Source organism: Lepidochelys kempii, chromosome 18 (assembly GCF_965140265.1).
Source record: "Lepidochelys kempii isolate rLepKem1 chromosome 18, rLepKem1.hap2, whole genome shotgun sequence".
Lineage (NCBI taxonomy): Eukaryota > Metazoa > Chordata > Testudines > Cheloniidae > Lepidochelys > Lepidochelys kempii.
Window position 1 is genome coordinate 15,309,288 of NC_133273.1, and position 14,224 is coordinate 15,323,511.

The 14,224-nt window shown below is 41.5% G+C and overlaps 1 protein-coding gene across 15 annotated transcripts in view; it reads left to right on the top strand.

Annotated features, from left to right (window-relative positions):
* RERE (arginine-glutamic acid dipeptide repeats) overlaps positions 1-14,224 on the top strand; it is a 402,477-nt gene that overhangs the window by 314,046 nt on the left and 74,207 nt on the right. For all 15 annotated transcript variants that reach the window (XM_073316831.1, XM_073316829.1, XM_073316839.1 and 12 more), the window contains one exon: positions 9,708-9,788. In XM_073316831.1, the coding sequence (XP_073172932.1) occupies positions 9,708-9,788 (81 nt within the window). The remainder of the gene's footprint in view (positions 1-9,707; positions 9,789-14,224) is intronic.

A 14,224-nucleotide genomic window follows, 5' to 3' on the forward strand; every position in this document is an offset into this window, starting at 1 on the left:
CTAACTTTGCTAGTGCTTTTTATATAGCCTGTTGTAAAAATAGGCAAATATCTAGTATCCTCTGGAAGACCTCTGTCTGCATACCCCCAGGGGTACTCACTCGTACACCTGGTTGAGAACCACTGATCTAAACCCAGAGCCCCACTACGAAAAAGGTCTCTGATAAAGATATGTAATAGAGCTCTGGACATTTTTAAGCCAGTTATTTGAGCTCTAGTGTACAAGCCCCATTAAGTCCCAACTTTCGTACGCCTGTTGGGTCTGTGTCAAAGTCGTATCAGGAAAGAGAAATAAAGCTCCTCAGAGTCCAGCCTTCGGGCTCAGAACAGCATCTTTAAAAGAGGGAAGTTCCAGTTGGTGGGCATGCTGATTGACATTCATATGTGCAGTGTACACAGGGACTGGAGCTGACAAACCTCAGAACACGTTTTTGGGAGGGGGATGATGAAAGTGCAGGGAAACAAGGGGACAGTGGAGGGCAGACATTTCCCCAAAGATCTACTGCCACTGCTGTTGGCTAGTCTGAGAACTGCAAGTAAATCTGCTCGAGTACCATGGAGTGTACTCAGAGGCTTCGGAAGCTGTTTTACTAAGTCAGTTTTCCTACTCGGTTGATTTTTGCAAGCTTGTTGGGAGCTCATAAAAGAAACAGGAGGCTGAGTATCGAATGCTAAGGTTAGAATTGCTAGCTACCCCAAAATTAATTTTAAAAAACATTAAACATGGTTGTGACAGGAAACCATAAAAAAAAGGAAGTTCAGATGAGGTTGAAACATATCCTGTCCTCCCAGCAGCGGGGCATATTACAGGGCACTGCAGAGGCTTGAACAAGGATTTTTCTTGACAGGCTTTTGATTTGTTTTGTCCTGAAGGACTGACCTTGTAAGAGTTCCATGTGAGTTTCAGTTGGGATATGGTATTCGCTTCCTGTCCTAAACTGCTGTGCAGCGTTGCTTTTATATGCTGAAACCCTGTGCCCCACCGTCATCCCAGGGCCTGTCTCATCTGCTTCATAGTTCCATCCCCTCTTCAAAGTGAACTTTCCCTGCTGCTGCTCCCAAAGTGGGGTATTCTCAAACCTTGTCTCTTCATTGACTTAACAGAGTCTCTTTCTCCACCTGCTTCTGCATCATACAGCCTCGCTGGGCTCCATGACCCCAGTTGATGATGCTCTGAGCTCTCACATCCTGCTATTTCCTGGTTTCTGAGCAGTAGGGCTAGCTGGGGAGTGGAAGTATATACTGGCTGGGCCATGGCAATGCCTAGCAAGACTGACTGCAAACAAATGTTCCCGAGATCTTGCCTTTCAGTTCCCACAGACATATCTGGTGCACTGCCCTTAGTGGCCCCAAAATAACTAGACAGTTTGCCTCTTGCCATATGAGAGCCTTCAGGGAATTAGTCAGTTTAGGGTTAAACATATATGCTGCATTTCTGTGGTAGTTATGTTGAGTCTGTGTCTAGCCTGGATATGTATTTCAGAACCAGATCCCCCTTCTCACTCAAGAGGTCCATCTTGTCTTTAATGGGACTTCTCACTTAAGCAGGATTTGGCCCTGAGTTTATAAAGTGGGTTGCAGTCTTTCAAGATGGAAAAGTGCTAGAGAAGATAGTCATTTTCCTGTTGCAATAAGGTTTCATTGGATGAAAAATATTATGTACTTGAAAACACCAAGCTAAGATCTTCAGTGTGGGATATCTGACATCTTTAGGCCTAGCAACCAACCGTTAAGTAGCCCTCTAAGGAAACACCGCTATTTGTAGAGTATATTTGATTCCATTCTGTTTTATCAGCGAACATCTTTATTTTTAACATATACATATTAAGTTTAATTTATGTAAAAATACAGCCAAGCTTTTAATAAAATGTACTCGGTGTACTGAAATTCAGCCAAGGTACATATACGACGTCTGAATGCTAAAAAATAGTTATTGTTTTGGGCAGTCCGGAAATGTGTTTTGCACACTAACTGGTTTTTCCAAATGCAAATAAGTTTCATTTATTTTTCCAACTAGGCAAAGCAACTGGTGTAACTTTTCATCCTGTAAAAGTTGTGTTTCAGAATTAAGATGCTTTTCATTTGTGAATTTTACTTTATGTGCTGTTAACTATTGGAACTATGTAAAACTTTTTCTGCATGTTATTGTAAAGCCTATTGGGGCATATTTAATGTGGAAGATGACAACTTCAGTTGGCAAAGACTTGGAAGATCTTAGGCCTCTTAAAAAACATACTGTAATTTTATTATAGCGTTTATGATAGCAAAAACTGCCACACTGGGACTTCTGTTATAACCCCCATTTTCACAGGCGGAAGCTTTCCATGCATGGTCATAGTCAAGAGTTTAAAATATTCCTTAAAGTTTGAGGGAAAATCCTTTTACCAGTTCTTTCAGTTATAGTAATGGGAAAATATATACTTCTTGGCATTTCAAAGGTTTTTTTTTATAATAAGCACATAAATATCTGGGGGGAATCCTCCATAAGTGTAAACAGCACTCAGGATTTGATTGTTTTCTGAGTTGTGGGGACGAAAGAGACACAAAACTGACTGAAAAATCATTTTTGAATGGGATCAGTAGGCATCTGTGAGAAAGTTAATGTTTTCTGTGAGAATCTTACCTTTTGCATCATATGGATTAAAATTTGTAACTTTAAAATGGATTAGACATAGGGTTTTATTTATTTTGCAATTTTAAAATTTTTGATTTTATTGCATGTTTTTAGAACCCACAGCCAAACCTAATTTGGATTTAGACAGTTCACAAAGACCAAACCAAAAAAAAAAAAAAAAAAACCAACCAAATCCTCAGTCCTAGATTAAACCCAAGGGTGCTGAATTTCAGCATGCAGCAGCAAATTTTCCCTGCCAAACTATAATCCCTTGATAATAGAAACCCTGATGCATAACCTTAACTACAGCATCGTAATGGCATTATCATCACTTTGATAAACATGCCATCTGAGCTCTGTTAGTCAGAGCATAATGGCTTTGTGTATCTTGTCATGGTATTTGTTTCTTGGGATAAAATATGGGACCTACAAGTAACACATATGCAAACATTAACATGCTTGTTCCTAGTGCTTCCTTGATTATTTATAGCCCCCTGTTTACACATTGTAGCAGGATACCATAGAACCTAATAAATTACATTGGGGGGAACTCAGATTATAAAACAGCATTAGGAGACCTTGTGTTCCATCTGGTCAATAGCCATGGCAACCATTTCACAAAACATATTGGTGTTGTCTATCAGCAGTGGCTGCTGAACCATCAAGCCAAAGGATTTCCTAATGCTACTTTACAATAATTATACTCAGGGTACTTAGCACTCATTTAGCTCCTGCTGCACTCTTCTTCTTCAAGGTGCTGTACAAATATGAAGTCTGTCAAAAACCCTGTAACAAATACTTTTAATAAAAAGGTGTAAAATGTGTTGTTTTCATCAAAAAAACCCCACTGGCTTAGTGTTTTTAGACCACTTCGCTCCAAACCCCCTTTTGCACTTCACATCAAGACTCTTCCCTTTCCCGTGTATCTGTGGGATCAACATTTAGTGCTCCGCTGTCCTCCGACTTTACCTCACTCTTACAGCTCAGAAATTCAACATCCCTTGACAGCGGGGCATAACCCACCCCCACCTCCCAAGTTTACCTCCCCTTCATACCAGCCTTTCTGCAAGATTGCTCTGAAATACAGTGTTAAAAAGCAAAGAGGAATGTGTTGCTCCATTATTTAAAGGTGGATTGAAGTAGTAAGGAAAGGCAACACCTATAGAGAAGAGTATATGGAAAAATGGAAGCCAAGATGTGGTATTTAATAGGCAACTCGGGCCACCACAGAATGTGGAGCAACAGGTTACTCCAGTCTCTGCTCTTTTTATATTGAAACAAATTTTTCAAAGCAGCCTCATTGTGCATGACTGAGAGGAAGAAGGAGGAAAATCTTGATGTGATTTGGGAAGTGGGGGCAGAAATGGAGATGGAAACTGACCAACGGCTGGAGCTGGAAGGGAAAAAAAAATCTAGAAAATAAATTCTAATAGAAATACTTAAGAACACAGGAACAGCTATACTGGGTCAGACCAAAGGTCCGTCTAGCCCAGTATCCTGTCTTCAGACAGTGGCAAGTGCCAGGTGGCCCAGAGGAAATGAACAGAACAGGTAAACATCAAGTGATCCATCCTGTCGCCCAGTCCCAGCTTCTGGCAAACAGAGGCTAGGGACCATCCCTGCCCATCCTGGCTAATAGCCATTGATGGACCTATCCTCCATGAATTTATCTAGTTCTTTTTTGACTTAATTGTCTGCAGTTTTATTTTATTGATTTGTTTTAAGCTTCTTTTACATAAATTATGGAGCTATTTTTAGTTGCCCAAAGATATTTGTTTTATTAATAAAAAGAAGTCTTTCTTTTGCCTCACAGTATTTGCACTGAGCAGTGTTATAATCAAAGTAAGTCTCTCCTGCTTCTTAGTGCACCTTAAGCCTGATTATATCCCCTCATGACATAAACGTCTCTTGTTGCTTAAATATCTTTCAGTTGCAAGGATTCCTGTTTCTGTCAATGTGGAAATGATAGCACTGACCACGTCAAAACCATAGGTTCCCTTCCAGTTCGTACAAAGTCCAGGCTGGACACCTGGTGCTGTCATTTTAATGTCTAGCCCTAGTTTTCTTTTAATACCCACCATATTTTTTTAAGTAACAATGAGAAGTGTAAGATGGTTTCAGTTTTATTACACAGTGGTGTGCTTGTGGAAGGGAAGCGATAGTTAAAATTTAACATTTCATTTTGGAGATTACTGTTGGTGTATGAAGTTGTTTCTTAGCTATTTAGTGTCTATCCTATTCGTAGATTTTAAAGGTATTGTGATTACCTAGTTTGACCACCTGAATAACACACAGACAAGAGAATTTCACCCATTGATTATTGAGTCCAGTTTAGTAACTTGTGGTTGAACTAGGTCATATATTTTGGAAAAACATCCAGTAGTGATTTAAAGATTGGAATTGTGCTCTTATTACCCATGGTAATTCCACTGAATACGCACTAGGTCAGTTCGTGTGGTTGAATGGTGAAACCTATTAGATCATACCTGTAGACAAGTAGTGTAAGCGAACCGTGTGATTGGCAGAGGTTTCAGAATGTTAAAGAAATTGAAATGAATCAAGCTTTGGAAATCGGGCATTGTCTAACCTGCTGTTGAGATAGGATATTCCACATTTACATTCCTGATAGGTACTTTTGGCAACTCATGAACAGGATGAGAAGTAAAGTTGCTTTTTACTGCAAAATTTAATCAGAGCAGTTGGAAAATGTGAAAAAGTTGGTTTTAAAAATTATGAAATAACTTTAGATTGTCAACTCAGAATTACTTTTTAAAAAGCTCCTTCTCCCCACACCATTCATCATTTTTAATAAAACATCACAACCAAGTAAAGTGAATGAAGAACATAATTCTTCAGGCTTTGCACTACACAGTGAAAATGTACTTTTTTTAACCAAAAAAATTAATTTTTTTTTTAACAAGTGGTGATTAAACACAACTGCTAAAATGCCATTAAGTGCTTTTGATAACAGGCTAAGTCCGCAATGGGATCTTTATTCAGTATCTCCATTTTAGCATCTGACATTTCCTGTTCATTAAATTTATTGTGGTGAATTTGCTAAATTAGATATTTCAAATGGTTCCTTTTGCAGAAAGGGTTGTATTTAATTTGGGGAGTGGTAGAGTAGGCTGGAAGGTGGGAGAATTATAACATGTAGCACTTGTTTAGAAAGTTCAGCTGTAGGTTTCTAAATGCTTCGGAGGTGGGGGTTCCATTTTACAGATGGACAAACTGAGCCAATTTGCCCAGTGTCTCCCAGTGAGTCAGTGGAATTACTGGGAGTAGAACCCATGTCTTCCAGCCTTGTGGCCTGGACCACAAGTTGCTCTGACATTTTGCACTGGCCCTGCTCTTCCATAGATGGACTGTTCTGTTAAAGAGAACAGTTGTGTTTATATAATGACCACTCTTTGGAATGGCTTTCTTCACACTAATATTTCTGTGAAATTATTTATATTGAAATTTCCCATATACTCGGTTACCTGATGCTGCAAATGCATAGTGCCTATAATGCAATGCATGGTGACAGTGATGTTAAGAAAACTAAACACCTTCCAGCCCAGAGCCATACTGAGTGTTTTTTGTTAAGAGTTGTGAAGCGCTTTGGGTTACATGCTGGCACATACTTCTTGATTTGGCTGATTTTCATCCTGTGCTGCTAGTTGTATAGGTACATCGCAGTGCACTGTGGGATATATGGAGCTGGCGTTTGGGCATTAAAGTCCTCCCATTACGGCTGCCATCTTTCTCTGCAGTAGAAGCACATAATGTGAGGAATGTGTTCATGGTGGTGGGGGATAACGGCTTCTCTGACAACAGTGTGAAGTGCCCCTGATTAACTGACACTGAAGCAATGAGAACCACCAGTATGAGTAGTGCTCAGAGCAGTGGTTCGCAAGCTGTTTGCCATTGTGGGCTGCATATGTGGCCCACAATGTGTTAGGTGAACCGCATTCAGTACTGTATGGCTCTGAGGATGTCATATGAACTACAGCGGTGTGCTGATTGGGCCGTGGGTTGAGACTCACTGGCTCAGAGTTACACACTGCACCAGTCCTCATTACATAGTAGAGGTGTTCTTGTCTAAAGTCTGATGGGTAAAGGCAGGTGTCTTCCTTATAGTCAAGATTCCTTGCTGAGGATCCTGAGTGCTTTTATTACTCCTGTCCCTGGCACTTCTACTGTTCTCTTGTGCCGCCATTTGGAGACTTGATCCAGTGGTTTAAAAGAAGTAAATGGGTGTGAGTAATTCAACTCTTGGATGGGAGTCCCGCCTCAACGTGCAAATCTGTGATAGATAATTCCTGCCTACGCACCACAGAAGGGTTCCCCGACCGTTGAACCAAAACAGTTCTACTGCCAAGGAAGCAAGGGATTTGTGTGGTTAATTCCACAGGGGCTGCCTGCACAGCAGCTCACTGAAGAGAGGTGCAGGGTACAGAAGATCCACTGCTGTATGGATCCTCCACCTTATGGTGGGAGCCCAAAAGAGGCATGGAGGGATATTTCAATGGGCTGAACTAGTTTCTGTGGGATAGTTCCTCACCCACTCCATGGTGTGGGGGACACTTTGCCCATTTGCCAGCACTTAGCCCAGCTTCTTGGGCTGGGTGCTCACATGAAGATTTGGCTGATAGTGTATTGAGATGAAAGCTGATTTAAATCACGTTGCACTTTTCTGGGAGTTAATTTAATTCCCCCCATAGAGTATACACATTAGGATCCAGCTTTTTAGTGTCACCCAGTTTTTTGATGTAGAACTTTGTGCTCATGATTAGTTGTGCCTGTATTCTTATGCCTGCAGAAAAGGAAGCTCAGTTCAGGCCCCTTTAACAATCCAGTCACCAATTATTTAGCTATGTTCCTTTTGCACTGATTTATTTGTGAAATTCTTTGGGGGTGGCTAGGAATGGAAGCCACAAGTCCCAAAGCTGCAGGCCAAGGTAAATAGCATGTCATAATATATTTAACAAATGAGGATGCAAACCATAGGGAAATAACACCGGAGAGGAAGAATATATTCCCTGGTTGGGAAGTTATTGAGTGTTTAGAGTCAGGGAATAGATAGATAGATTAATCTGGGGAAGGGGAAGCCACAAAAAGGTCCCTGAGCTATAGCCTAAGCTGCTAAATGAGTCAAACTTTACTAGCTGTATAAACCACAGAAAAATATTCATCAAAGCAAGGGGAAAACAGATTGCAGTGGCTGGGAAGCTATACAACATTTAGGTGGTAGGAGATGCTTACTTGGTTCACCTCTTTGCTTTAAAATAAAAACATAAAAGAAAAAATCACTACCTCTGCAAAGAATTGTAGTTCCTGGCCCACCAAGCCCATTCGCAGAGGAAAATACCTCCCCAAACACACTCTGTTAGGCCTTTAGTGTTTGTTTAAGGATTTAGCTCTTAATCCGTTCCCAGATTTTCCCCTCGGACCCCTGCTTTGCTCATGACAGGAGCAGAATTCTATGCATGTTGTCGCCCTGTGGGTTCCAGGATATTAGAGACAAGGTGGGTGCGGTGGTATCTTTTATCGGACCAGCGTCCGCTGGGGAGAGAGACAAGCTTTCGCGTTTACACAGAGCGCTGCTTCAGGAGCAGAATTGTACAGTCAGTCTCCTTTTGGGGGGGCTTCAACCCCCTCCCTCTAAAGCTGGCCGCTCACCTTGTGGTCAAAGCCACCCGTGCGGATGCTGCCCGTGCCCGCTGGCCCTGTAGCCGGGCGGTGGGCAGGACGCCGGGCGCTCGGTGGATCGCTGCCCGCCCCCAGCCCAGCGTGCTGGGCTCATTCCAGGGCGATCCAGGCCGCCTTTTGCAGCGCACCCGCGGCTCTCTTGCCGAGCCGCACAGCCCGGCGGAGATCACATGTCTCGCGGCTGCCGCCCGCTGCCTCCTCCCGCTTTGTAGTGTCAGAGGCCCGGAGTGACACGCGAGCTCCGCGCTCGGATCGCTGCAGCCGCCCGCCTGCGGAGAGGCGCTGCATGGCACCTGAGCAGCGTTCATCTGGGGCTGCCGGAGACGGATCCAGGTCTCTGCCCTCTCCTCCTCGCCTGGCACGAACTGGGCTTTGCGCGGGGGGGGGGGGGGGAGCGCAGAAGACGATCTGCTTTGGGGTGCTGGGGTTTGCGGTGGCTTTTTTTTTTTTTTTTTTTTTAGTGTAGAGCTCGCGGCAAGCTCGCCGAGCTCCCAGGCGAGCTCGAGCAAGAATTCACCACTTGGGCTCCGGCTTGCAATGGGGCGCGTTTCAGAGCCGGGAAGGGACTTGTACGGCTGGTTTCAAGCTCGCCCCACCCCGATCTGGATTGAACAGTCTCCGCTGTTATTTGTAGGGGGTGTCTGAACCCGAGGAAATTGCAAACAAAACCCACCCCCAAAGGAGAAGCCCCGGGGAGGGGGGAACTTTCTCCTCTCCAAGTGGATTATTGCAAAGTGAAAGAAGAAAGTCTCTTGCTGCCTTGGATTTGAAACCAAACGTGAACTGTTCTTTAAAAAAAAAAGGGGGGGGGAGATAAGAAGCTGCGATATTTTTCCCTCTTGAAGGGATTTATTTGGAAGCTTTTTGCCTTTATTCCTACCAAAGTAGCGTGGATCTTTTTGGGTGTGGGGGTGCGGGTGCCCGTGCAAGGACTTTTAACCTTTTCGTCACCCAGTTGGAGAGTCACTTTAAAAAAAAATCATAACGTTACATATTCTTCTTTCCTCCTTGTCGGTGTGATTCTCACCCTCCCTTAGATGTAAATAGATCTTGCTGATTTTTTGTGTGTGTGGGTTTTTTGGTGTGGAGAGGAGCTGGCTGTTTCTCCAACCCTTGAACGATCGCTAACTGGGATCATTTTGGACCAACAGCAGAGCAATTTTTTGTTAGCTCCAAATATTTGAAGTTTGTGGTTCAATTCTAAGTCCATCTGAATTTTTAGGGGGCTTTTCGAAGACTTCCCCTTTTTGATGGTTTCAGTTGTTGTATGTGTGCACATTTTTCTCTTTTTATCAGCAGTCCCTAAGAGGAGAACAGTTGTTACGCTGATTAAAAAGATTTTTTGTTTGTTTGTTTGTTTTGCTCTGCTGACACTCTGTGTGTGTTATCTTCTTACACAGAAACGCTTCATTAAAGGGCTGAGACAGTACGGCAAGAACTTCTTCAGGATCCGAAAGGAGTTACTGCCCAATAAGGAGACCGTAAGTACAATTGGACTTTTATGTAACTTGCCTTTTTCCCTCCCTCTGCTGCTTCTCACCATTTGATGTTATGAAACAGTTTCCTTTTAACCCTCGATTGAGTGTCTGGCTCAAATGTATGGAAGAGAAATCCCCCGCTGACAAACGCTACTGTGTTTTTTTCCTAAGGGCAATTTTTAAGCATTGTGTATGAAAGATATAAAATAGTCTTGTTGTTATTGGAGGAAGTCATAGGGGGTTGGGAAGGTATTTATGAATCCCAAATCTGTTTTTAAATATAGACATTATCATGGGATAATTCATTTATGTCATCAACTTAAGCTCAAATGGCAGTGGGTAATTAACAAAAGCCTAAATCAAAATAAAATCTGATTGAATCTGGAAGAATGAGGTGTGTGCTGTCTGCTTTTACGTTTGGACAGCAAATGTAAGATTTTTCTTTCCGAATTGAATTAAGGAATTTTACTTTTTTGACCTTAATACAACTACATAATTGTCAAATTCTACGAAAAACACTGGTAAGCATTGAAGAAGGGAGGTAGGTGAGGAAGAGTGCTGTACTTTAAAGGGTTTGGGAAGCTCTGGGAATCTACTTAGTTTTTCCATTAGCCCTGATTGCCAAGCCTCTCTAGAAGCTTCGGTTTCCATGCTGCAGGTGTCATTTAACTACTTGTAGAATGGTATTGGAAAGCAGTCTTCACTATTGCCCTGTATTTAGGGACAAGTGAAGTGAAAATGGAGTTGCAGAGCTTATTTTGCTGGGTGAGAAGTGGCATTCATATTAATGTGATGCTGTTGAAAATATTTATTTAAACATCATTGGATGGAGGTGACTATTAAATAATCTATTTTGTGTGAAACTTTAATGTTGAGTGGAAAAAATAATTGTAATAGTGTGTGGGTTTTTTTTAAATCATCTAAGGATGCTAAGATGTTTCCTTCCTACCTTCCTGAGGTATGTCTTTGTGACATTATATTGTTACATCACAATCTCATGGGCAAAACGTTAATACTGTCAATGAATCAAACAGAAAGGGAGAGTGAAAGGTTTATGTTAGAGAGTCTTGTCTGTGGATTAATATACCAGTGTTATTTGTAATGTTAGGAAATATTAGTTACTGCACCAAGAGCAAATAGACTTTACTTTAATATTTTTATGCATTTTTTTATGAGTGAAGGTGGTTTGTAGAGAGATGACATCTTTGAAGGAAATTGGACAATACTTAGCAACATTTAACAAATCCAGGATATAATCAACTTAAGCAGTTCTTCCTTCATTATTCTTCAGAATAACTCCACAGAAATGTTTTTAGGAGAGATTGGCTTTTAGATTAGAAGTGCATTTTGTTGCTAGGAAAGTACTTGATTATTGAATACTACTTTAAAAAAAAGTCCATTTCAGCTACATGTACACGTAAATGTATTTTTAAAAATAAAATGCATTCTTTCTCTGCAAAAGGATTTTTTCCCCCTGTAGATCAAAGAAAAGACACATTGAAGTAAGGCAAACTGGGGACATATTTCTGACCCTACTTTCCAGTGCTGTACAATTTGTCGTTTGCTTTTGAACTTGAATTTCTCAGACCTTGTGCCCTCCCTAAAAGTTCTGTGAAGTCGCAAGCTATGTGAAATTTGATACAGGCTATCACTGTTCAAGCATTACATTTTTATTGTGCTAGGCCTAAACTTCTAGTGCTGAGAAGATTAAGCATTAAGGTGAAGCAATTTGAAGTAGAGTGTAGAAGATGGTATTGAGCAGGCTGTTTTGGCCCCTAGTGGTAACTGATCTACAAGTAACCTTTGACCTACAACAGATTGTTTAATCTCCATTTCCTATTCTTGCCCACAAGTCTAGCTTCTGCTTTTTTAGTGCTCAATCTTGCACTCCTTGTTCACAATAGAAGTTTTGCCTGAGTAAGGAGCACAGGATTAGACCCGTATTAGCTAATGTTTGACTCCTTAGGTTTGCTTTTTCCTTTAGAGTGGAACAAGGAGAATTTCCACACTATAAGGCCATGGAATTAGATCTGCCGCTATTTTCTTTCATCAGAATGGCTCCAAACTATTTGCCTGCCACCATTCTCCTCCAATATGAAATAAGCTCCTAATAACTCTTAAATTATTCTCTCTCCTATTTCTGGCCACTAGACTATCACTAGGAATAGCTCTGAAATATGGCTAAATAGGCAAGACAGAGCTTTGGGAGCTGCTCCCAAAGTCTGCAAAAACTATTTTAAAAGGAGTCAGGGCTATTTCTGAGGTGACCTGTCCTAAGTGGAAACAAGATTATAGATCATATGCACTTCTAATTAATCAGAGCTCACTAGGTAAATCATTCATATCTTGGGAGAGGAGGACAAAGGTTATCCCCTGCCTTCTTTGAACGGTTAAATAAATCTCAGTCATCATGTACTGAGAAACCTACTTACAGTCAAACTTTCTTAATATTACTTCAGTTTATAGCATAAACCCCTTCTGCGTGCGCACGCATGAACTACTGCCTGATACCTCTCGGATCGTGCACAGATCCTTGTTGCAGTGTTACAAGAATTATGCTTTAACGAATCCGGTAGAAGAATAAAATTTGTTTAAAGACTGAACTTGATTCTCATTTATATTGTCTGCTTTACACTGCTGTTTAAATGGGCCTTAAGATAGGTGCAACTATAACTTATTTCTACTTTACTCTGGCCTGGGTGCAGATGAGAATTAGGTCCTATATCGACTGTGCTTTGCTTTCTACAAGCCTACTAGAGAACTCTCTGCTTGAGAGTTGCCTGCACTCCCACCCCCTCCATGTATCATAGCCTTTTAAAGGAAATCTTGTATTTGCCAATTTGTGCATTTTAGCTGTGACACAGTTTCTTCTAAACAAATAACCAGCAAGGAAAATATCCTGATGAAAGAATATATTTACCGTATATCAAAGCTGTGTGTTTTAGGTCTTCACACTCCCAGTTTATTTCAAAGCAATTATGTCTGAGAGAAGGTTCCCAGTGGGCGTGTGCATAAATAGCTTTAGCATTCTCTTCAGGCTTTTATAAGCAAGACACACAGGAACTAAAGCTAGCTCTTATCTGAGCATGCCCCCTGCTGAAATGGGAATGCTGGAGTTGATTAAGAAAGCTAACAAGTTTATGGAGCTTTAGTTGGATCAGTAAATGTTAACCATGTAATACCCCGGAGAAGAAGGCCTGTCTGTAAATTTGTTTTAATATAATTTTTGTAATTTGCTTTGGGTTGTCATCTAACTTTATATTTCTCTTTCCTTGCTAGTATCCATCCTACTCCTGCCACCCCCCCCCCCCATCCCCTCATGAATAGTTTTTCATACCTCTTCTCATTAATACACTGGTGGTCAAAATGTAAACTATGTCAGACTAATTTTCAGGGAATCGGAGAAATATGGGGCTGGAAGAGACCTCGAGACCATGCCACCACGCTGAGACAGAATTAAGTATATTTTTTGATCATGCTACCAACCTGGTTGGTCCTTTCCCCTTAATAGTTTTAAGAACGACGTTTTCAGAAATGCCTAGATCCATTTTCAAAAGTGATGTTGGCACCCAAGTGCCTGGCTTGCTTTTGAAAATGGTATTCAGGCTCCAATTATGCTGAAAATTTGACTTTCGATGTGCAGCTTTGGTCAGTTGCTTAAGCTTTAAGTAGAAGCTTTCCATGTCTGGGCCTTAGTTTAAAGAAAAAAAAAAAGTTGAAATTCTCTAAGTCCCATGTTAGTAACCCTCATTTTACTCCACATTCCGCAGTGGATAGCATTGAGTTACCTGAGCTGATGAATTCTACATGAAATGCCATAGTGATAGGCCTGAAACAGATGGACTGTAGGAGTTACAGGGCTGGGAGCTGGTGGTTGTAAGTTTTTCTAAAACACTTAGCACACTGTACAAATGGTAAAAAGATGGAAAGAAGGTGAGGTGAGCACACTGGTATCCTTGCTTGTTCCAAGCGAGGAACTAGAGTTGAGGAACAGGTCAGGCAACTCTGCTGTTTGGCTTACCAGAAATTGAGAACGTTCCTTTGATAGAATTCCCAGTCAGGACCAGGAAGAAAAGAGAGCACTGAGTTGTGTTGTCATGGAAGGACCTTGGTCAAATTTAGAGCTGGGCACTGGGAGTCAGAGCTGAGTTCTGTTCCTGTCTTGGCTGAGTGGCCTTGAGTAACTCACTCAGGGACAGTTGCTTTAAGATGTAAGAACTCTGGACTTCCATTGAGACTACTGCACATCCTCTTATGCCCAGCTTTAAAATGAAAACAACCCTTATCTTTGGGAAGTGCTTTGAGATCCTTGGATGACTGGGTTTTTTTTGTTTTGTTTTTGTTTTTTTTCCAGAACACCTGTAGTGCTGGTACATTGATCATGACAGGAAGCTAATTGTCTGTCCAGCCTTCACCCGCCAGGCTGAAGGCCTAGAGCT